Source organism: Notamacropus eugenii, chromosome 5 (assembly GCF_028372415.1).
Source record: "Notamacropus eugenii isolate mMacEug1 chromosome 5, mMacEug1.pri_v2, whole genome shotgun sequence".
Lineage (NCBI taxonomy): Eukaryota > Metazoa > Chordata > Mammalia > Diprotodontia > Macropodidae > Notamacropus > Notamacropus eugenii.
In genome coordinates, this window is record NC_092876.1 from 92,175,225 (window position 1) to 92,201,062 (window position 25,838).

General features: G+C 37.1%; 2 protein-coding genes across 2 annotated transcripts; one reads left to right on the forward strand and one right to left on the reverse strand.

The window, feature by feature from the left end:
• Positions 1-8,689: 8,689 nt before the first annotated feature.
• Positions 8,690-9,699, reverse strand: LOC140508758 (olfactory receptor 51G2-like). Its single transcript, XM_072616634.1, has one exon. The coding sequence runs from the start codon at positions 9,697-9,699 to the stop codon at positions 8,755-8,757; it is 945 nt and encodes a 314-aa protein (XP_072472735.1). The 3' UTR covers positions 8,690-8,754.
• A 14,505-nt stretch (positions 9,700-24,204) lies between these two features.
• On the forward strand, positions 24,205-25,137 carry LOC140508759 (olfactory receptor 51I2-like). The gene has a single exon (XM_072616635.1). It carries the CDS (start codon positions 24,205-24,207, stop codon positions 25,135-25,137), a length of 933 nt encoding a protein of 310 aa, XP_072472736.1.
• The last annotated feature ends 701 nt before the right edge of the window (positions 25,138-25,838 follow it).

Here is a 25,838-nt window from a genome sequence, read left to right on the forward strand (position 1 = left end):
TTATCTCTATGCTGATGATTCTCAGATGTGATAATCCAGCCCTAACCTCTTTCCTGATTGCCAGTCTCATGTCTCCATTTCCATTACCTATTAGACTTTTCAAATTAGGTGTCCCTCAAGCATCTTAAACTTCATATGTTCAATACTGAACTTATATATCTCCCCAAATCCTTTATTCTCCCATACTTCCCTGTGACTGTTGAAGATATCACCATCCTCCCAGTCCTCCAGGCTTACAACTTAGGTATCATTCTAGGACTCCTCACTCTCTCACTTCTCATATTTAATCTCTTGGCAAATCCTGTGAATTCTACTCTTGCATCTCTTATATATCTATATCTGTGTCTATATATTTGTAGAGATCTCTCTCGTTATATTTATAAAGATATCTATAGATATATATATATATATAGATGGCTGTAGATAGACTTATAGATTATAAATATAATATATATAGTAAATATAATATAAACATATATAAATAAATATAATAGAGATTATAAATATAATATAAATATAATAATATAAATATAAACATTTGTGTCTAGACAGACATAAATATATATGTCTAACTAGACTGAAATGGTTCTATAGATATTTATTTACAGATTTAGCTGGATAGAGATATCCTTCCTTCCCCTCTCTGACACTGCTACCACCCTAGTGCAGGCCCTCATTTCCTCACACCTGAACTATTACAGCAGTATTCCTTCTGGTTGGTCTTCCTGCCTTAAGTCTTTCTTCACTCCAGTCCGTCCTCGAGGAGTGCTCAGTCTTCAGAGAGATATTTCTAAACTATGGGTTTGACCAAGTCATCCTCCCTACCACCACCACTCCACATTCAATAGCTACTTCATTTGTTGCTTGTTGCCTCCAGGATCAAATAGAAAATCCTCTGTTTGACCTTTTTTAAATGAATTTGTTGTTTCTTTTCAGTTTTTAACAATCCCTTCCATAAGCTTTAAATTTTCTCTCCCTCCCTCCTCATGACAGCATGCAATCCTATATGAGTTCTACACATACATTCTTATTAAATACATTTTCACATTAGTCATATTACATAGAAGAATTAAAATGAATGGGAGAAGCCATGAGGAAAAAAAAAAACAAAGAAAACACTAAGAGAAAATAGTCTGATTGGTTGTTCTGATTCCATAGTTGTTTGTCTGGATGTAGAAAATCATTTTTTTTTTTTTGGAGGTAATCAGGATTAAATAATTTGTCTTAGTTACACAGCTAGCAAGTATCTGAGGTCACATTTGAACTCAAGACTTCCTGACCACAGGACCATTACTTTATCCACTATACCATGTAGCTGCTCCTCTGTTTGACCTTTAATGCCAAGACCTTTAAAGCCATTCTTAACCTACCCCTCCCCACCCCCACCTTTGCAGTCTTCCTTCTTCCACACACTCTGTGATCCAGTGGCATTGGCCTCCTTATTGTTCTTTCCACAAGATACTACTTTGTGAATTTTTACTGGCTGCCCTTCCCATCCATGGAAGTCTTTCCTTTCTTACTGAGATCTCACATTGCATCCTGGGCCATCTCCAGTCATCCTGACGAATATCTGATCACTGGATTCAGATGATCCCAGAGGAGAAGTGAGTCTGGTGACCCTGCACAGCCCTCCCTCACTCAAAACAAAGTCAAGTGCAAGTCATGTCATCATTTCTCTGATGGCATGGTCTTCTTTGTCAACAAAGGATGAACACAACAACCACAACTGTACCGATACATTGAGCCTAAGTGTAGGGACTCGGGGAAGTTGAAAATGAATTAGTTGTATTGGCATTAATACTGGCTTCCACTCATGGTTTGTTTTCATGCTGATCTGATGGTGTCCTAGAGTGTGACCTGATCAGACTAAAGCAAGAAAAGCCTAAATAATAATATCTAATAATATCTAGTATTACTATAGTACTTTGATGTTTATAAAGTACTTTGTATATATTGGTTCCTTTGAGCCTCTCAGGAACCCTTTGAGATATTATTATCATCTCTATTTTACAGATGAAGAACTTGTCCCTGAGAGAAGCTAAGTGATTTACCCAGTGTTGCACAGCCAAGTAAATATCTAAGGCAGAATTTGAAGCCAAGTCCTCCTGACATCAGACTCAGCCCTCTACCCATTTTACCACTGGAAGTGCTGCCCCTCTCCAGCCCTACTCTCACCTCTTGGAACCCTCAAATAAATTCTATAACTTCTACAGTGGAAACTCTAATCATTATATAATTGCTTATGGACGAAACCTAAACACAGTCATAGAAGTACAATCAGATCTTTTTAATTACTCTTATGCTGATTCTGCCTTTGTTTCTTATACCTCCTTTGACATACTGTTGTCTTGCATATGGAAGAGACCTTAACATGGTTGCAGAGATTCTGGATTACATCTAGCAGATGATGGAGGCTCTGACAAGTAAACAGGTCACAGAATTTCAGAGATGGAAGGGATATCACATGCCATTTAGTCTAAGTCATACCTGAGCAGGAATGTTCTCTACAAAATACCAAACAAGTGATTATAAAGTGTCTCAATGAAAAACCGTACTAAAGGTTAGTCCCCACATGTTCCATTTTAAACAGCTCTAATTATTAGGGAACTTTATGTTTGTTTGTTTTTCCTGCTTACATGAAGTTGAAATTTGCCTCTCTCTTTATTCTAAATTCTATCTTTCTGACATTATGGGACCAATTATAATTGCTTCTTCCCATTTTAAATTCCCAAAAACTTGAAGGCAGCTATCATGTCTTCTCTAAGTCTTCCATTTTCAAAGCTAAAATTCCCCAGGTCTTTCAATTCACCATTGTATGGAATGAACTCAAGCTCTTTCACTATTGTAGTCACCCTCATTCTATATTTTCTATTTCTATATTCTATTTTTAACTGTCTGTCCTAAAATGTGGTCCTCAGAATTATTAAGAATCCCTGCCCTTTCTCCCTCTTACTCTCGATGTCTTCTTTGTGATCCTCTTGAGGCCAGTCACTGCCCTTTGCTTCTTCTTGCATCCCAGCAATGCCTAGCACATTTGCTGTTCAGTCATTGCAGTTGAGTTTTATCCTGTGTGACCCCATTTGGGATTTTTTTGGCAAATCTCCTGGAATGGTTCACCATTTCCTTCTCCAACTCATTTTACTGATGAGGGAACTGAGACAAACACAGTTAAATGACTTTCCTAGGGTCTTATAACTAAAAGTATCTGAGACCAATTCAGATTTAGTCTTCCTGATTTCAGGCCCATTGCTCTCTCCACATGTACAACTTAACCTAGCACATAATAGTTGATTAATAGATGCTCATTGACTGAGCAGAAGATGGAGGGTAGTGTCTGTCACCTCAATGGATTGAGACACTATGATTTTATCTCACACCTAAAATGTTAGTAAAGAGGACAGATGATGGAAACAGTCAATGTTGGGGGGATTATAGAATCATAGATTTAGAGCTAAAAGACACCTCAGAGGTCTGGGTGATAATTCCCCTCGTTCTATAGATACAGAAACTTCTGAGGCTCAGAAAATGAAAGCTACTTGCTGAATAATTTCATAGATAGTGCAAGTGGCAGAATTTGAAGTTAATTTCTTTCTGAGTCCCATACTTTAACCAATACATCACACTGCCGGAAGACAGGCATATCATTAACTGTAATAAGACAGTACATTTCACTTACCACAATGGAAAGTGATTTAGAACTATGCTTTAAAAAGGGGAGGGATAAAATATGCATATCTTTGGACTGAGAAACACCAATGATAATCATATATTCCAGGAACAGAAAGAGAGTATCACACATACACCAAAATATTGATAGCCACACTTGTTTTGGGAAATAAGTAGATATGCACAGATTGAGGAATGGCTAAACAGATGATGAATATGATGGTAATATTAGGGTACCATAAGAAACAATGAATTTGAAGAATTTAGAGAGAAATGAGAAGACTTGTGTGAATTCATATTAATGGAAGCAAACAAGATGAGGCCAAATACATACACATGCACATATGTGTATATCAATAAATACATACATGTATATACTTATATACATATGGCTACACACAGACACATGGACACACAGACACACAAAGGTATACACACACAAATACATGTATATATGTGAATATAATATAGGGGCAGCTAGGTGGAGCCCCAGCCCTGGAGTCAGGAGGACCTGATTTCAAATCTGTCTTCAGGCATTTGTTAGCTGTGTGAACCTGGGCGAATCATTTAACCCCTATTGCCTCTAGAATAAATATACATACATACATATATATATATATATATGTGTGTGTGTGTGTGTACACACACAATATTCATATATTTATGTATATGGATATATACATACACATATATGTACGTGTATAGAATACATACATGTATAAATATGCACATGTGTACAAAACCACAATTATGACAACAACGCAAACAGATAGAGTAAAAACAAAGCTGAATGTTGTATGATTATGGAGATCATGTTTGGTTACAGAGTACAGACAATGAAATATAATTCCCTTCCTTCTTTGCAGAGGTAGAGGACTATACTGTGCAACATTTCATATTCTGTCAGACTTAGCTAATGCATTGGTTAGTTTTGACGAACTGTTGCCATTGCTTTGTTTTTTTCTCCAGAATGAAGTTGCTAGACACATGATTAATTGATTGTCATGTGAGCATCAAAGTACTTTCATTGATAGTTCCCTCTGCAAGTGGCATTGTGTTTCTAGACACTAAGTAAATACTTGCTGAATTTAACTTATCTATTCTTCCTTTTATGGTCCTGAAGAACTTATATTGTACCTGTGACCATTTTCACATACAAATTCTTTGGCAAAAAGCTCCTATTTCAGTACTAATTTGTGGGTCAGATTTTAGTTAAGAAAATAGAATATCAGAACCATTTCAGTGTGTTTACTCTAACCAAGCTAACTAGTCCTCACCTTAGTTCAAAAGACATTTCACAGACTCAAAGGATGAGCAAATTAGCTGGTGCTGACTGAACTGTTATTTAAGCACAAGTTCCTTGTAACACTTATCATATCCCTCCAATACCAGGCTGAGTTAAAGCATCCCAGTGTCTCAATGGAGGAGAAGGAATTCGGTAGGGTTACAGTGAACTGGTTCTTTTCATTTCATGAACTTAAGATCAAAATAGAAAAAGACCAGGTAAAGTTGTTGTAGCTGGTAAATAGTCACCAAAGTCATTTTACTTTCTGTACTTGCCAGGTAATATTTTTACATATGCTTTGTTAACATCATCATTAATTCTTCAGTTGCCACTCAGCTGTGTGACATTGGGCAAAGCACTTAGCTTCCAGAACTCATTTGTCGTTTGTATACTCATTTGTAGAAGGAGGAAAATGATAGCTTTGCTTCCTGGGCTATGACAAAAAGATAGTTGTAAACATCCAATGATAACAGCTAATATTTACATATCACTTTAAGACTTCCAAAGTATTTTAGATAAATACATTTTTCTCATAAGCCTTTTAATAATCCTAAGGTGAATATCACTATGCTAAGCTTTGCACAGTGCCTTGCACAAAGTGGGTGCTATATAAATGCTTGTTCCTTTTTCCTTCCCTTTCCCTTATTTTACCGATGAAGACCCTAAGGCTCAAGAAGTGACTGCCATAGTGCAGCGTTGTGGTGATCATTTTTTCAGTTGTGTCTGCCTCTTTATGACTCCATTTGGTATTCTTGGTAGAGATACTGATGGTTTGCCATTTCCTTCTCCAGCTCACTTTACAGATGAGGAAACTGAGGCAAACCAGGTTAAGTGATTTGCTCAGGGTCACACAGCTAGTAAGTGCATGAGGCTGGATTTGAACTCAGGTCTTTCTGACTCTAGACTCTGCATTTTATCCACCACACCATCTAGCTGACCACCCAGTATCACACAGTTAGTGAATGCTGGAGTTAAAATTTGAATTAAGGTTTTCCTGACTCTAGATTCAGGAATCTATTATGCCATACACAACCTAATTATATTGTAAGTGGCAAGAAAAGGTATTTTGAAAAACAGAGTATGCTATGCACATGTAAGCTTTAATTAAATGTTATTGTTGTGATTTTATGGCTCTATATTCCTCTTAGTTTAACCTTGAAAGCATCTTTGACTCTTCCCTCTGTCACAAGGGAGGGATGGAGTTGTAGGGAGAGTAATTAGATGCCGCTTCTTTGAATTTTCCAATTCCACATTTGTTTTGGCTATCACCAGATCACTGTCCCCTGTGCCCTGTTTAATTCATCTTCACCATGGACCAAACACTTCAATGTCCAATCTTGCTGTTTAAATTGTAAACTCTTATTAAAGAACGCTTGCTCATCATGAGTATTTATTTTTACTTTGCTTCCACAATCATCACTCCCTTAATTGATCTTAAATTACTTATTCAACCAATATCAAAGAGGCTATGTTTGTAATATTAAACAGCAATCTGTCTCAACATCTCTCAGGAAGAAGATTCATAGAACCTCAACTACAACATACCCAAGGCAGCACGTGCATTGGGTTTGGAGTGGAGCTCTTAGATGTTTAACAATTCCCAAAATTAAATAGATAGATAGATAGATAGATAGATAGATAGATAGATAGATAGATAGATAGATAGATAGAAATAGATAGATAGATAGATAAAAGTAGGATGACATACTCTTGATTTTAATTAGCATTATTTTCATTTTCTCTATCAAGTCTAGATAATCAAGAAAACAACATATCAAGCCCTGCTTTGTAGTGTTTATTGACTTTCGATGTGTAAATACTCATAATGAAAATTTTAGTTTCTGGGAGGCTGTTGGAGCTGGCTCTGAGGGAGGTCCCTCACAGCTCTAGAATTTTGTGATCTTATTGACTATGAGGCTTCATGAGGATGCAGATAACCATCATTTTGGAGGACAAAATAAGATTCAGAACAGTATCCTGACTGCTGCTACTGATGCTAGAATGAGCAGTCAGAGGCCCATTTAAGTGATAGTTATATGAGTACAAAAATGTAGCTAGGTTTTAGGGTGTGTAATGGTAATTATGAGAGTTAAAGATCTTCCCCACCCATTAATGGGTCTGCCATTAAGGGAAGTTTGATTTGGGGAGATTTGTTTTGTAGGAAGGCCCAGGCAGGAAATTTTGTTAATTTCTAATAAGTCACTGGTTCTCAAGGGTTGTGATGCTCTCTGGCTCTAAAAAGTGTATAAATACTCTGAGGTGAGGTTTTATTTTGGGGCTTAGTTTTTGGAAGGTTTGTGTTGCAGATAAATCTCTGGAAAGCCAGTAAAGAAACCCCCATGGCTTTGAAAACAAAACAGATATTGGTGCTTCTCTCTCTGGTAACTGTGTATGTATTCAGTGATCAGACAGTTGGATGTGTCTATTGATCTGTGATGTGTGTATTGCTTATGGTCAGACAATTGGAACTCTGTTGATTTTTATTTCTCTGTATTTTCTCTGAAGTTCAGAGCACTGACTTTTCCCCCTCAACTAAATGAATGATATATGTGCATGATTAAAGTAGAATGTTGACCCCTCAAAAGTTGCTTTCCTTTTAGAAAAGCAGATTTAATATTCTGCAAAGTAAACCCTCCTGTGTATGCTGGAGTTCTTGTTGTTACAGGGTATAAGAGTGTTGCGGTTGTACCTGGAATTACTGAGAAGTCAGAGACTTAGACCATGAGAGGCTGGTTTCAGTGAAGAAAGTGACTTGGTAAATGCTACTTTGAATGTGGAGCTGGAGAATTCAAAACCCTTCCATTTTTTTCTATCATCAAGTTCCCCTGTCATCAGTTCAACTCTCTCATTTTACAAATAAGGAAACTCAAAAAATTGACTTTCATCAACCTATGTATAATAAGTTCTGTATAAATAATAGCTATATTTTCTTATAGCTCTAGGTAAAAATCTTAGTTAAATAAATAAACTAACAATGAAAACAGTTAATGGATTTTTCAAAAATATCTGAGCACAAAGGACCAGGGATGATCTTTTTGCCTTTCCTTGAATCTCCATCACAGCACGGTATCTGTCACATAAACAATTAAATGATTTCTCACTGTCTAATTTTGGATTTCTGAACAATTGACCAAAAGGAAATAGGTCTGTTTCATCTGTATTTAAAGGGCATGGCCTTCCCCAGGGTCTATTTCTCTAGAAGAATGTGGTATTGAAATGTAGGTACATTTTTTGGATTTCTGTATTGTGAACACTGTTATTACATCTTTAAATCAAATTACAATTTGCTTCTCTACAGAAATAACAAGAAAAATAAACTATGTTTGCATTCTTTTTAAGTCCAATATTTACTGGCACCAAATTCTTTTTCCAAAATTATTTTTCACTTCATTTAGAGTATAAGAAAATAAGATTATGTTTGTCAAATTTTTAGAGTGTGTATGTTCTGCAAAGGGAAGACTTCTTACATTTAATTAGCAAACTGCTATTGCATTGTATTTTTTCTTTCTGGATAAATGATATTTTTCCTCAGTGTGTATCTATATCTTCCTCCCACCAGATTAGAACGTCCATGAAGACAGAAACTGTGATTTCCCCATCACACTGGAAGTTCCTCAAGAGCTGAAACCATTTTTTCTCTTTTGTAATGGACCTTACATAGCAAGCAGAGAGCCATACAGGATCAGTCATTGCTGTGGTCTATTTGATTGATGAGGCAAATCACAAAAATTTCCCTCTTGGCCTATCTTCCTTGAATGCTTTGTTCAAAACGGTTGTGCCTACTGTTTCCCATGATCAGAATTTCAGAACTTCTTAGGCTGAAGTATTTTAAGAATTCGGATTCGGATTTCCTTGGTCTTGATGCTATAGACAATGGGATTGAGCATGGGGGGAACAAGGAAATGCAGGTAAGAGAGAAGCATGTAGACCTGGGCCGGCATCTTTCTCCCAAAGCGATGGATCATAGATAGGCTGACTAGTGGTGTGTAGAAGAGCAAGACAGCAAAAATATGTGAGATGCAGGTATTGAGGGCTTTGAGTCTTTCTGCATTAGAGGCAATGCTCAGAACAGTATAGAGAATCAACACATAGGAGAAGAGGATCAGCAGAGCATCAAGCCCCAGGGTGGAGAGCATCACAAAGAGTCCAAGTGCGCTATTGACCCGAGTGTTGGAGCAGGCCAACTTCAGAACATCAGGGTGGACGCAGTAGGAATGAGAAAGGGTGCTAACGGATCGGAAATTTAGGTGGTTAAGGAGAACAGGTAGGGGCAGATGAAGGGCAGTACTTCGAGTGACAATAGCCAATCCAATGATACCAATGCGCCAGTTGGTAAGGATGGTGGCATAACGCAATGGCTCACGAATGGCAACACAGCGATCAAAAGCCATGGCGAGAAGCACAGCAGATTCAATGACTGAGAAGGTGTGGATAAAGAACAGCTGTGCAAAGCATGTAGCTGCATTCATTTTCCTATTGCCCAAAAGGAAGACAGCCAACATGGAAGGTAATGTGGATGCAGAGAGACCCAAGTCTGCCATTGAGAGCATGGAGAGGAAAAGGTACATGGGGGTGTGGAGGGTAGGCACTGATTTGACAATGTACATAATGGCAATGTTGCCTAGGAAAGAAAGGAGGTAGATGGAACAGACTGGAATGGCAGTCCAGTAGTGGGCATCTTCTAGCCCTGGTAGGTCCATCAAGATGAAGATGAAGGAGCTGCCATTGCTGATGTTGGAAATCAACATGGTGAGCAAGAGTATTGTTGATCTTGAACAAAATTGTAAAATCAGGTAAATTGTCTTGTTGGCCCTTCTCCTTTCAACAAAGCAGCCAAGGATCACAAATAGTGGCTCTTAATAGATCTACTCTTCTTACCTCCTCTTCCTCCTTCCTAATTGATCATCTACCCTTGTATTCTTACCTATTCCTTCAGATAGGCAAGTATACATAATGGTTTAATGTATTAGATTGCTATCATGAAGTAATTGTAAAACATATTTAAGTTTTGTTCAATATTCTCTTCTGTGGGGACTTCAGAAAAAATTCTGGTGAATTTTCTTAATGAAGAATCTTATAAATGTTGTAAACTCTTGAACAATGCTGGGACAACTTAATTGAAGGCCTATTAAGTAAATAATTAAAGGTGTTGTACAAATGACTCTGATAGTTCCTGACCTGAAAGGTAAGTGTGGACAAAGCCTTCTTCACATCTCTTCTGAAAGAAAGAAAAAAAATTAAACGTAAAACTCAGAAAATTTTTCATTAGAAATTGGGAACAGTAGTGGGAGAAGGAAGGAATAAAAGATTGCAAAATTGGGTAAATTGTGTTGTTAGTCTTCTCCTTTCAACAAAGATAAGTATTAGTATAAATTTGCTGTGTCTGGTATCCTATTGATCCTCTTTTTTCATTGCTGAATGTAAAAACAAAAAATAATGGAAGAAAAGAGAATATAATAAAGTATCTTAAACCCATAGGCAATTACTACAATCATGGACTGAAATATGGTAATCAGAAAAAGCAATTCAGATTCTGAAATATATATAATTACTAAACAAAACAAACAAACAAACAACAACAAAACGAAACAAAAAGGTAAATTTTGGCCCAAAGTCACTGGAAAGATTAAGGGCAAGCCACCCGGAAGATTTTTAACTACAAGGCAAAAGAGTTAGGGGGATTTAGGAAGTTTTCCTTTCAATTAAATGGAAAATTAGTTTTAAAAGGTGTTTATAGCTGTTAGACATTAGTGAGAATGATCCAAAATTATACCTTGAACTTTTTCTTACCATGGAAATTGCTCTAAAACAGGAATTTTCTTTTCTTTTTTTTTGATGTGTATCATGGGACTACCTTTTGGCAGGTAATCTATGGAAGGCCCCCTGCTCAGAATCATATTTTCAAATGCCTAATATACAATAAACAAGATTATAAAAAGTTATAGTATAATATAGTGCTCAAAATATTAAACTCTGCATTGACCCAAAACCCAAGACGTATTCTGAAGCATTATCCTAAAATATAACAGCTGTTAACATTGAAGTTGACCTGTTTGTACAATTTTATATCTTCAATTTTTTAACGAAAAAATAATTTCTTCTATCTCAAGCAAAATGGATAGGGTTTATATCTTCTCCTTGAATCATATGACTGTAATGGGACATCACTGTAATCTAGAAACAAAGTACCTCAAACTACAGTTTCTGTTTTAATGTGGGAAATATAAATGTGTGTATACATACATACACACAAATATATAATATCTGCATAATTTATGTATGTATATATGTATTTGTGTGTATATTTGTTTGTTTAAAGGTTGAACTGACTCTGCAAATTTTAGGAAGTAAAGCAAAGTGCCATAACACACATACTTGACCTCAAGGAAGAAATGTTGATGGGAACTTTCTGGTGCCTGAGAGTCACCTTTTAATGAGAATTCTTTCAATGACCATTTAACAACACTTTTAAAGCATGAGACCCATCTGTCTTTCCACCAGACCAGACCTCTTAAGGGGAAGGGGCATGTTCAGCAGACAGACCATCAAGTAGATCAGATGTGTGCTCTACTATGGTCACAATGATAATGGCAAGTTCAGAGTTCTGTGAGAGAATTGCTCCCAAAATGCTGTGATTACAATTTCTATTTCTAATGCTGTAAAAATATTTCTCTTCATTCACTTAGCTTGGATAAGATGTTGGGGCAGGAAATGGTGATATAATTATTACTAATGATGGTGCAATCATCCTGAGAGTGCTAAAGGTACAATATCCATCCTGTCACTAAATTTCTCTGTGAATTCGATGCTCTGAAAAACAAAGAAATTAGTAATAGGACAACTTTATGGTTGCCAGGAACATAGGTAAAATCCAATGGTAATATTATTTATACTTTTTGGTCTGTAAGTGATCTAGATGGGTTTGAGGGTTTGGAAATCTATGGAATCCTCAAGGCAGTCTGAGATAGAAAGAGACTTCTCTTTGGCAGATACATTCCATTTTACTCCTCCATAATACTACTCGTAAATTTCAGGGTATGCTAAGAGACAAGATCTATCAATGAATAATGATGATAATAATAGTTAGCATTTTTATAGTGCTGTAAAGTTTGCAAAGATCTTCATAAATACTATTTCACTGATTCTCATAACAACTCTGGGATGTAGATAATATTGTTATCCCCATTTTACAGATGAGAGAACAGAGGCAGACAGAAGTTGAGACATGCCCAGTGTCACATAGCTAGCAAGTATCTGAGACTGGAGTTGAACTCTGATCTTTCTGAGGTTAGGCTCATAACTCTATTTTCTCTGCCTCCTCTATGCCTCAGTGAAAACACAGTAAGAGATGGAAATACATGAAAAAAACATTCCTTTAGCAGGGGTAATACCTAAACATGGCAGTCAGGAAATTACGGTTGATATCCAGAGAATGGTCTTCTTCTAGATTTTTGACTTTAATTAAAAGACATTTACCTTATAAACAAATATTAGTCCTTTATGGCTTGAGAGGCAAGAAAAAATAGCCATTGTTAGACCTACAAAAGTTCTTTTGTTGACTTCTTTATTCTTTTTTTTAAAAAAATAAAACTTTTATTCCTCACTTGAAAATAAAAATTTTAATGTAAAAATACAGCGAAGAAGTAGCACATTTGTGCGGATATTTTCAAGTATAGCATCAATGAGTATAAGAGGGGATAGTAGAATCTTCACTGTTTTCATGGGGTGATATTGGTGCCAGGTTACAGGTACTGGTAAAAAGTTAGTATATCATTGAGGCTAAGAAAGGAATCAGGGAATTCAGATTGTAAACACTGGAGTAAAAATTTTCAGTTTTACTGATGAAATGACTGCATGGGATGAACAGATTTCAGAATAAAGTAGTACCTGTCTTGTATGTCTCTCTCCCCAAACAGACTTATGACTTCAGAAAGTAGACACTGTAAATAAAGGTAGCTACATAGAACACTGAATAAAGAGATAGACTTGGAGTCAGGAGAACCTGAGTGCATATCTCACCTTGGTTTACTAGCGATGTGATGCTGCCACTTAAACTCTGTCAACTTAAGTTTTCTCCTCTGTAAAATGGGGGTGATAGTAGAACTTATCTCTGAGAACTGTTGTGAGGATTAAATGTGATTACATTTGTAAAGGCTTTTACAAGCTTTGAAGAGCTATATACTGGTTATTATTATATGATCTCCTTTTTGCCTTCATGGATCAGAGGCTAGTATTCCATCTCAGTAGTACCTTAATAAATATTTGTTGAATTGATAAGGATTAATATATAGTCTAGATCTGTGGTTTAATTGATATAGGGAAGTCCTGGGAGGGGAAATCTACCAAATGGACATCATCTTTTCTGTCATTTACAATTTTAGGGAATTGTTTAGAAGAGAGGTGCCCAATGCTCAGCAGGTCTCTAGCACCTCCTAGTGTGTCATGAATCAAATTAAAATCTAATCGGTAAATATTTAACAAAATACATAAAAATATAATAGTACATAGATGATAATAAGTGGTATTTTGTCCTTAGAGTTGAGTGACCCTGTTTCTATTTGAGTTTGGCCCTGCTGTTCTCAAACACTGAGAAATGACTTGCCCATGAGTTCACATCCAGTATGTATAAGAGGCATGTGAATCCAAGCCTCCCTGGCTCCAGGGCCAGCTCTATTCATTACTCCAAGGTATCACTTTCTGAAGATAAGGCACACTTTGTGCCTATTGTCCAGTAGTTTGACTGTGCTCAGTATCTCATTGGAGTAGCAGAATCAGATAGGGGCTGATTTTCAAACATTGGAGTTAACAATTAAACCTAATTGTGTGGTGACAAGTATACAAGCAATAAGAAGACTAAAGATGGAAAACAGCAGACTGTTAGAACAAGCGAAGAGAAAGAGGTGGAAAGTAAAGGTGGCAGCTAGGTAGGAGTAGGCACAAAGCAACAAAATAAAGCTACTACATGGAGACAGAGAGGGAAGCCTGATCCTGAGTAAAGTATCAAAGAACCAAGTGGAAAAGTCTCAGGAGAATTGAGTAAAAGGCCTGGGTTGGACAGGGGTTAGGCTGAGATCCAGGGTAGGAGATAAACCTATCTCCTGAATAGGACAAACTGCTTTTCTCTCTGACACTGTAATAGGACCGTGAGGTTCCAATTCTAGGAACAAACCCTGTGTAGTTATAATAGAGGCCAGAACCTGATGATTCATTGTAACCTCTCCATTGGGTTTGAGCAGTACACATGAGACAAGACTCATACCTCTAGGATAGAAAACAGATACCTCTACATTCCTCCAGAGTTGGAAAGAAATCTGAGGTCTAGAATGGCATAATAACAAATTTGTTAGGTGTGACTCATGGCTAAGAAGTCTGGGGCAGAGGGAACTCTGTGGTCTCCATTCTCTTCAATCCAAGTATAGACAGGGGGAACATTAGTTTTCAAATCAATTTATAGCAGCCTTTTAATTTTCAAAGGGGTATCTACATTCTGACTTTGGTATACTGAGACCCTGTGGTGGCTAGGTGGAAGGGAATGGGTTGCTATAGAAGTCAAGAGTAGTAGTAGAGATCTAGGATATACTGTTTATGCAGAATCTTGAGTAAAAAGTATCAAGTTAGTCATCAAAATCAAGAAAGGCTGGTGAAATAAGAATATGACAAGAGATGGGAAAATGAGTCAAAATTCCAAAGGCTATATGGAACAGGGACCTGAGTCTTTAATCAGGACTGCAAGGTTAGGAGGGACAGCACAAGTCACTCCAAGAAGCCTGGTTGTGAAATCTAACCACCAATAGCTCTGACTGATTCCACATTCACAGGAAAGGTCAATGATGAAGGTTATATCATCTTCCTTCCCTTCTACCAAGAAAACCCTAATCTTCAGAAGCAGGAGATTCACCCAAACCCTTCAGTTTCTTAGTTGAGACAATGGACATTCTGGTGCCCCAAGAATTAAGCTTCCCATAAGTTCTTCTTGAGTGTTCCCCAGTATTTACATGTATATGTAAGTGTGTACAGATATATACAAATATGAGTATATATGCAAATGTCTATGTATATAAATCTTTGTGTATACACACATACACATACATATGTGCATATACACAGACATACACACATACATACACAATTCTGCAAAATTAGAGCTCTGACTTTCATTTTTCAAACTCAAAGATTTGAAGGAGAAATAATGTGATGAGAGATTTTGCTAAAGTACTAAGCTTAGACTCCTCCTAGATACAGAGCACCCAAATGGAGTGTGTGGGGTATGGGGAGTTGCCTCTGTCTAGAACTTTACAATATCCTTCTCCATGACCACCTTGGAAGCTTCTTCCTCAAATGGTCTCAGAGCCTTGGTGAAAGCAAAGAAAAATACAAAAAAGAAACAGAAAACCAGTGACTCACACACTCACCTCTGGAAACCACCCCTCCTCACTCCCTAGCTGTAGAGTGAATGAAGGACAAAGTACCATTGGCCTGGAAAACATCCAGGGCTTTCAAGGCTGTGAACCAAACAAGTTTATGCTGTCCTGGTGTTTCCCTCTAAGGAGACTCTCAGATCTAAGAGTCCCAGGAGACTAACTCTGTACTCTAGAGGCATCTGGCTTTACAGCTATGTTAACTGTGTATGTACTAGGCCAGACAGGTTGATTCAAACAGCCTAGTGTGTGGGTGTTAACTAGATGACAGAGTGGATAGAACATCATGTCCAGAGTCAGGGAGATCTGAATTTAAATCTGGCCTCAGACACTGACAATCTGTTTGATCCTGGATAAGTCAATTAACTTTTGCTTACTTCAGTTTCCTCATCTATAAAATGAGAATAATGATAACACCAACCTCACAGAGTTGCTGTAACCCTCAAATGAGACAATTGTTAAGCACTTAGCACAGTGCCTGGCACATAGTAAGCACTAAATAAATGTTAATTGTCATCATCACCATCATTAGCTTGATCTGTCCCAACCTTGTCTCAGACATTAAGGGGTAAAAGAGCTAACACCCAGGAAATGTGGACTTAGTTCTGTGGGCTTCATAGTCTAGTTGGAGAGACCAGATTCACTCAATACCTTAATTGGAGAAAATGGTGGCAGAAAACATTAATGTATTGGAGTAAATGCCAAGGTCCTCAGTATGGGAGACAAAGAAGAACGAATGAAAAAAAAAAATAAGAACTTACTCTATCCCAGGCACCATACTAAATGTTGGAGATACACATATAAGCAATCAAGATAGACCTTGCCCACATGAAGTTTACAGGGGAAGACAATATCAGAGAGACGTGGTCATCAGGCAAGAATATTTTGGCCTTGGAAGTCACAGGGATAGTGAGTGGAATCACTTACTTATCCTTTCCAAGAATTATGGGATTGTTGGTTTGCTTTCTTTCCCCAGAGCTAGAGGTAGAAAATGTGAATGTCAAGGGGAAGGGAGGGTAAAAAGAGGTGAGCAGGAAGTAAAGGAGTGGAGCTAAAGATAGCCAGAAACTAGCATGGAAAATTTAGGTTAAAACTAGATATGGTCAAATGTAATGAATCAGAATCCTAGCGCCTCAGGGCAGGAGCTGGGTTGGGAGAAATTTGTGGGAGAAAGAGCAGTTACAAGAGACAACGACTTGAACCAAGTAAGATGCTCAGTTTACTCTTCAAAATTAGCTTCACAAAGACTCATATGAATTGATGCTGTGTGAAGTGAGCAGAACTAGGAGAATATTGTATACAACAAGGGCAACATGGTGTGAAGATTAACTATGATAGACTTGGCTCTTCTAAGCAATACAATGATCCAAGAGAATTACCAAAGACTCCTGATAGAAAATGCTAGCCACATCCAGAGAAAGAACTATGGAGTCTGAATACAAATTGAAGCATAATTTTTTTTCACTTTTTTTGTTCTTTCTTTCTCATGGTTTTTTCCTTTTATTCTGATTCTTCTTTCACAACATGACTAATGTGGAACTATGTTTAGCATGATTGTACATGTTTAAACTATATCACATGGCTTGCTATCTTGGGGAAGGGAAGGAGGGAAGGGAAGGAAGAAGAAAAAACTGGAACTCAAAATTTTACAAAAACTGAATGTTGAAAATTATCTTTACATGTAATTAGAAAAAAAATAATACTATTGAGGAAAAAAAAACAACACAATATGGAGCCTGTACAACACATGAAGAGTGAAACCATGATTATCTATAGGACTGAGAAGGAATGGGACTTAAGGATCAGAGTATGACGCATAATGGTATTAGATCTGAAGGACACATAGAAGTCTCCAGTGACTCTTATGTCTCCTTAACTGCTCACTTCAATTTCTGCTTCTGTGGAACATTAACAAAATAAAAAGAGCCAGCCCCAAGTTTGGGTGGCAAGGATTAGGCTCTCAATGAGAAGGCCCAGAGATGTACTAGGAAATGTCACAAATACTTGCACAGTGAGATGATCCAAACCTCCCTTGCCCCTAGTTTTCCTTTGACCAAGCATCTCCTAAGATAGAATGTCTCTTATTTTGGTCTTCAACACTATACTTTACCCTTTGCCTGAAACTTAGGAATTTCTATGCTATAGCTGTTCATGCTCCATTCATTGACAACCGGGCCTCTCTGGAGGACATGAGTTATATGTACATAGATAGATAGAGAGATAGAAAGATAGATAGAGAGATAGATAGATAGATAGATAGATAGATAGATAGATAGATAGATAGATAGATAGATATAGACAGATAGAATACATATAAAATAGGTGGAAGAAGGTACCATTAAAGGAGAAGGCATGATTAAAAAAAAAACATCGGTATATAATGTATCACTGGCAGCCATAGCCTCTCAAGTCTCCTTATTTTATATTGGGTTCAAACGGAACACCATTTTATAGGCCCCAAGCCTGATCTCAACACCAAGAACTGCTCTGCCTTCCCCATTCACACCACCTGAACTCTTCAATCCCAAGTCTTGGTAGTAGCAATGAAGATCAGAAACTTAGCAATTCATGGAAAGCTCTTACTTGGGCTAATATAGTATCCAGGTGACAATTGTTATGTAAAAATTTTATTCAATATAATTTGGAAAAACTTCTTTTTCAAAAAACAGTTCTATTTAACTTACTAATATTATATATGTGTATATAAAATATATATGTATATATCTATCTACCTATAGAACTTAGAAGTCACTAAATCCATACCAGTGAAATATCAAGTAAGCAGAAATGGAAATGATTCGATTCAACAAGCATTTATTAGGTATCTACTATATACCAGAAAGAGACAATATAGTCTAAAGAATTGAGAGTTGTGCTGGGAGTGGGGAAACCCTGGGATCAAGTCCCATATCTGATACACACTGGTTATATGTATACAAAAGCAAATATGGAAACAATCCCTACTCTCTCAACTCTTACATTCTGCCTAGAAACAGAACTCAGGTATTCTGATTATCAGGCAAATACTTTTATATTGCACCATGGTAGCTATCTGTGGGTCCTGGGCTTTGCAGGGGTTCTCGTAGGAGGAACTGTCAGTTTCTATGAGAAGTTCACCTAAATGTGGGATTAATTCTCTGTGCTAAACACCATAAAACTACTACTCTCTGGAGGTTTTCATGACTTTGACATCAAACCGTTTACATTTTACAATTGTCACTGATGTTTCTGTGTTGTTCCATTGTTTTCCATTCTGCCCAACTCTTTATGACTCCATTTGGGGTTTTCTTAGCAAAGATGCTGGAGTAGTTCGCCATTTCCTTCTCCAGATCACTTTTCAGATGAGAAAACTGAAGCAAACAGGATTAAGTGACTTGTCCAGAGGCACACAGCTACTAAGTGTCTCAGGCCAAATTTGAACTCAGGAAGATGAGTCTTTCTGACTGCAGACCCTCACTGCAACACTTCACTGCCCATACTGACACATTACACAATACTATTAAAGAAGGAGTTTTCTAGACTTCATATTCATGCATACCATATTCTCTATGTCTCCTGAAATAACCCTTGTGTAAGTGATTTGTTCTCTTTATCTGGAAGGTACTGGATGCCAAGGCAGGGACTAAGGTAGCCCAGGGACTGAAGAATATATGGAAGGCACTGGGAGTTTAGAACTTGATAAGCATATAGTGCATATAAATATATATTTATATATATAAGCATATATATAAGCATATAGTGAGCACCTCCTACTAGTAACCTTTATGTTACAGGAAAAAAAACTGGAGTACCATGGAATGATTGACCAAAGTTACATAGTCATTCATCTATAGACCTGGGACAAGAATCCAGGTCTCCTAACTATCTTTCCTCTGCTTTAAAAATAAGTTATCAGCATTAATCATTATTACAAATAATTACTTTATAGTTGTTTAGATCTAAATTGAAATAGGTTCTCCAAAATATCATAACTTTTCATTCACTCCAAGTGTTGATTGGGATTCATTCCCATTCATTTTTCCTCTATTAAATGGTAAATGTTCAATATATCACATTTTTTTCTATTTCTATTTTTTTTTTCAAACTGACACTTCTACAAAAGACTTTCCATATTTTCTTTTGGTCTTCATCCTTGACAATTTTAATATTATGGTATTCCACTACATTAATATACCCTAATTTACTTACACATTTCTCTCTAATCAGGTCCTTCAAGGTTTTCCAGATTCAGTACTTATTTTTAATGCGGCTTTGAATGCCTTTAAAGACATACAATGTTGTTTTAAATGCTCAAATGTTTTAAATAATACTTTATGTTATGTCCCCCAAAATGAATTAGTAAGCCAAAGGATGCAATTATTTTTTAGAACTTTTGCTATTTATTGATAGATTATACTCCAAAAGCTACAGAAATGTAGCTTACATGACCATAATTCTTAGGTTTTGTGACTTCTAAAGAACCTCCAGCATAGAGATATCCACTGACCTCAGATAGTTCTCCCCATAGACACAGTAAGAACAATCCTGGGATTATGAATACTCTAAGGAGGTCCCTTCTTTTCTCCCACCTCCTGCTAAAGGGGACCAGGTGGGGATGTAAAGTTCCACTCCCTGTTAACAGTCACTGGAAATCATGTCTTAGAGATTGGGAACTTCTCTTTTTTCTCCTCTGATATCTAGTTAAATTTAGAACTTTTCATACCTGACTCTACAGGTAAGTGACCTATCTCTCACCAGGAGATAGGACCTATCTCCAGATAGTGATATACCTGAGGGGAATAGACCTTTCCATTCAGAAGACCTTCCCTCAGTCCAAGTCCAGGTAAGGGAGAGACAACTGGAATCTCAACTGGGATAGTTAATAATTCTAGTGTTTAAATTCCTTATAATAAAACATGTTTATGCCTTGAAAATAACCTATAGACTCTTATGCTTACACATGGGTGTGAGGATGTTATTAATTGACATATATAGAGGCAGCTTGGGATAATGGAAGAGGGAAGGAGGACCTAGAGGGAGAGAAGACTTATGTTTCAGTTCCATCTGTGATTGTTAGAAGAATAATTCTCATAATATAAAAAAAAAGATCCAGTGCTGGAATGGGTTTTGGAATTTAACCTTAGAGGAGATTAAAGCTCAAAGAGATTAAATAACTTGCTCAGGGTCATAAAGGTAGTAGAGCAGGTGACAAAGAGGATTTGACCTAGGTCATCTCATTCAAAATCCAGAGTTCTTCCTAATAAACACTGGCTATTGCACCTTTCATGTATCTCAGGGACATGAAATTGGCTTTATTTTATTTTTTTAGAATCATCAAATGTAAAAACAAAAATAAAAAATGAATGAATGTCAAAATATTTATTATTTGCTAACTATGTGCCAGACTCTACTAAACCTTGAGGATACAAATACAAGTAAACAGAATAGTTCCTGCCCATAAGTTCTAAGGTGGTCTAAATTTCAAGGGGAAAGACAGCATGCAGTTTGAAGAGGTTAGGGGAAGTGAAAGTATAATAGCCCAGGCAGAGGAATTACTGAGAAGTGGCATGGTAGACTTGAGTAAGGGCAAAATTAGGTGGAAGCTCATCAATCACAGTCCAGGGTTCCCATCATTCCTGGAGGAAGAGCAGGAAAAAGCTAGAGTGAAAGATGCATGGCATTCACCAGTGAGGAAACTGAGGGAAGAAGGGATTTACCTAATGTATTAAAACAAGTCAAAAATAGATGCAAGGCCTCACCCCTTCATTTTGCACATGAAGCAGTGCTCAACAAGGTCCTGTGACTTACCTGAAGTCATACAATTAAGAAATGGAAGGATGGCACAAAATTGGGATCATTTTTGATTATTAATTTAAAGATTGGGAAAACAAATATTTCAACAGGCAAAGAGCAAAAACAAGTACTATATAAAATTATGAACTTATTTTTTGTTCAGTTAGCTTTTCAAATGTATATTAAATTGAATAAAGTAGAAAAAAAATGTTCTCCTTTGTGTCCTCTTCTGAATTTGCTTTTCTTCTGTGTGTGTTAAAATATTTTTATGACATTCAACAAATACCCCTCCACATACACACATGCGTGCGCACACACACACGCAAACACATGCACACACAAAGACTAGGAGCCCTGCATCTTGAGGTTAAATGCAGTATTCACATCTCCAGTGTGACAAGAAACACAAAAACTTAAAACGAAGACTACCTTAGTTGCTTCTAGGCAATTGGTAGGGACTCATTAAATACATTTGCCTAAACACACTCAAGTCTGAATACTTGCCTGACTCCTTGGAGGTGAATTAACTGTTTGCATGTCCAGAATTAGTGGATCTTCTGGTTCAAAGCTGTCAAACTTTCAATAAGCCTTCCAAGAGTGATGAGTGGAAAGGTGAGAACTTTATCCTACCTTCTCTCTTTGTCCTCTTTGTTTACAACTAAATGTAGGCCCAGAGCTTACAATGTAAAAGAATTATATTGAGTCATATCGCAACTTTTATCATGTTTCCATCCTTCTAGACTACTCAGCTCGATTTTGCCTTTGTAATAAAATGGAAAAGGAAATAAGAAAGACAGATGTGGTTGTGGAAGGCATATAGGCTGCTTAGGAGTTGTTAGCAGTGAGAAATGAGTTTGTGTAAATTGGGGTCGGGATAAACTACTAGTACAAAGACTAGAAGTGTCACACTCCATGAAATCTAATTATAACCCTTCAGTCAGGGGGATGAAAATCATTCAGTGAACATCAGTGCATCAACAAATATTTATTAAGCACTTGTTTTGCTTTTGGAACTCTGATAAATACTAAGAATACAAAGAAATGCAAAGCAAAAAACAAGTAAAAAAACTCAAAGTCTTTGTGGACTATAAAGGAGAAGGAGTGAGATAGAAAAGGGTTATGATTAAAGGAAATTTGGTTGATAATGGTACTAATTATGTTCCAGAAGATACATTGTGAGGTAGATAAGGATTCCAGGATTTACCTATGTAGTAGCATAGGGTGGAATTTGCATATCAGTGGCAAGAGATTCTAAATCACTTGGATGGTGAAGAGCATAGTGGGTGGGATTATGCTAATTACTGAATAATGATTCTAAGCAAAATATCAGTAGCTGGGTAAAGGGCCACTGGAAGAGGCAGGAGACGATACTTCAAGGTCTTCTCTTCAAGTGAAAGCTCATGGCAGGTAGCGATGCTATTTTTTGTGAGACCCTGAAAAGTGAGCTTCATAGGAGAAAGAAATGGAAGGCTTAGCCTGGGAAATATGAAAGCCCTGTTATGAAATAGGAAGCTTCTGTGAAAGGTAGGCCCTTGGGAGCTAGAAACCAAGCAGTGCATAGTGGGGTGTTGACATAGCATTAGCTCCCCTAGGCCTAGTGCTGGAGAAGGTGCTGGGGACAGACAGCAAGACAATATCCCCCAACCTTCGGTAGACAATACAATTCATGTTCTTATCAACTATTGATTCCCTAGGGCCTGTGGTTACTGTCCTTTTTCTTAATCCTTATGTAATATAAGATAGCCCATTGAAGTTAAGGTGAATATCCATCATACTATATGAATCTCATTCTTATGAATTGCCAGGCTCCTAGATAGAGGTCTCTGGAGCCTAAAATAGAATTTGATTATTATTTTTTCTTTTTAATATTCAGAAAGATAATATACAATGTTCATAGAGCTTCTTCCTGGAGAAAATGAGTAAGTTACAACACAATACTCTCAGAGGAAGGTGAATTCAACTTCCTTTTCATAATGGGTTTACATAATCAGCAAGAAGATACTGTGAAAGTTTCAAAGAATTGTTCACCCTCTTGTGAAGGGATATCTATTTACAGATTATGAGAAAAGCTTCACATTTCTAAAGAAGGCAAAGTTTCTTTGTCTTTTTAGGAAGTTCTCTCTTTTCTTCTGACTAATTTAATGGGAGAGAATAGATATATTTACCAAGGCTACATAATAAGTTAATGAATACAAGAGAGAGATATGAAAAAAATTTCAGGTACATTAGCAACATAGAGAAAAATATTTTTATTGGCTGAAGATGTCAACAATGGAAAGATTAAATTCATTTATTAAATAAATTCCTCTCATTAGCATTTAAAGCTCTTTACAATCTGTCTCCAGCTTTTGTCCAAGTTAATTGAAAATTATTCACCTTCATGTACCCTGTGATCCAGACAAATTGTCCTGGTTGCTGCTCCTTATGTACAACATTCCATCTTCAACCTTGATGATTGTGCAGAGGTTATCTCACAAGCTTAGAATACTCTCCTTCTGAGACTCTTGGAATGACTATCTCCCTCCAATGCTTAGCTCAAATTCTACCTCTTTCCCGATTTCCCTAGTTACAGGTAATAGTCCCCACCATTACTCTGGTGTTGTTATTATATAATCTGTATTACCTGTGAAAAGAGTATCAACACTCCTCCCCCTGCCAGGACTGTGTAGGCTCTTTGAGGTCAGGGAATGTCTCACTTTTGTATTGCTATCCACTGATTAACACAATATCTTGTACACAGAGGATGCTTAAATGCTTATTGCCTAATTGAATATGTAATTTGGATAAGACTACAAATTATAGGAAAATGAAATTTGGTTTTCCTTGTTGTCTGCAGTACTTATTGATCACCTACCTGTTTTTACCAGTGTACTTAGCTCACAATTAAGCTTTGACAGCATAGGAATGGGCATATCTATATGGTGACAATCACAAAGCCTAACACAAAAAGATGGCAAAGAAAGTCTGCTTAGAAAAAATAATGATAATAAGGTAGACTAAGTCTGACCTCTCTTACTCTAGGGACCCAGGACTTAGAGAATGCTGCACTGACATCTGACTATAATGACCTTATTCAACAACAGTCACTTTAGACCTTTTCTTCTGACTGGCTTTCCTGGCTTGGAAGCATTTCATCCACAGATATCTATAGTGTTCTGCTTTCTTTACTTGATTGCCATTGTGGGCAATGGCACCATTCTTGTAGTGATCTGGGAGGAGCAGACACTACATGAACCTATGTACCTCTTCCTTTCCATGCTAGCGGCCAGTGACCTGGGCATCTGTGCTACCACCCTGCCCACCTTGCTCAAGCTCTTCTGGTTTAATGTTAGGGAAATCAGTTTTGATGCCTGCCTTGTGCAGATGTACTTCATCCATGTCTTCTCCCTCATGGAGTCAGGCATCCTGGTATCCATGGCTTTTGATCACTATGTGGCTATCTCTAATCCTCTCCGGTATACAGCTATCCTGACCAGTGCCACCATTACGAAAGTTGGTTTAGGCATATTAGTTCGGGCTGTCTTAGCAATCTTCCCAGCACCATGGCTCATTAGGCAGATTAAATTTTGTAAGGTCAATGTCCTTTCTCATTCCTATTGCCTGCACCCAGACATCATTAAGCTCTCTTGCTCTGACAATCGGATCAGCAGCATCACTGGTCTCATTGTCATCATCTTCACTTTTGGAATAGACTCTCTGTTCATCCTTCTTTCCTACCTGAAGATCTTCATCATGGTGTTGGACATTGCATCTCAAGAGGAGCAGCTCAAGACCCTCAATACCTGTGTCTCCCACATTTGTGCTGTGCTGCTGGTCTACATCCCCATGCTGGGTGTATCCATCATCCACCGCTTTGGGAAATATGTCCCTCCTGTGATTCACATCCTTATGGGTTATGTCTACTTGCTGATTCCCCCTGTTCTCAACCCCATTGTCTATTGTATCAAGAATCATGAAATTCGCACCCATGTCCTTAAACTCTTTCAGCCAAAATAGGAAGAAAAGAAAGCAACAGTTGTTCAGAGCAGGAGAGAAACTTAAGCTAATAGCAATTATTAGCAAATAGTCTGATTCACTAAAATAGTAACCTAGCAGAAAGGAAGGAAGGCATTGAAGATAATGATGATATCATTGTTATTTCCATGATTGTTGGTATTGATAAGTGATATACCTATCTATTGGATTATACAAATTTCATAAAAATTCCATTTGAGAGACCTACTTATCACTTGACCATCACGTTAGAATTTTGCTAGTTCAATGATTGCTACATTTGCCATCAAACATTATGGTAACAATCTAACATCTCTGATTCATAGATAGCAAACAGATCATTAAAACTATAGCATTTTATTAGTGAATAATGAATTAATCATTACTAAACCATTTGATTCTGTGAAATCTTAGAAGTAGACTTACAGTAAAGCAATCCTTGTCAGAGAAAATGTTAAGGGTACTTTAAAATACTGATGAATGAGACCTCAACTATTGGGAATGCCTTACCTTCTTCCCATTCAATTTCAGAAATTTCTGAATTTCACCATGTGAACACAGGGAAAAAAATGTCTCAACCCCAGTGTCTCTATCTATTCCATGTGCATATGTAATTGAAATAGTCCACAATCATTTTCATGAAAGGCTTCATGCTATTTTATGTAATTAACAGGTCGAGATCCTTGGGAATGAAGAAATTCTAC

Bases quoted from the DNA above. Each gene is read 5' to 3' on its own strand.
- LOC140508758 (XM_072616634.1), bottom strand. From the start codon at position 9,699: ATGTTGATTTCCAACATCAGCAATGGCAGCTCCTTCATCTTCATCTTG.
- LOC140508759 (XM_072616635.1), top strand. From the start codon at position 24,205: ATGACCTTATTCAACAACAGTCACTTTAGACCTTTTCTTCTGACTGGC.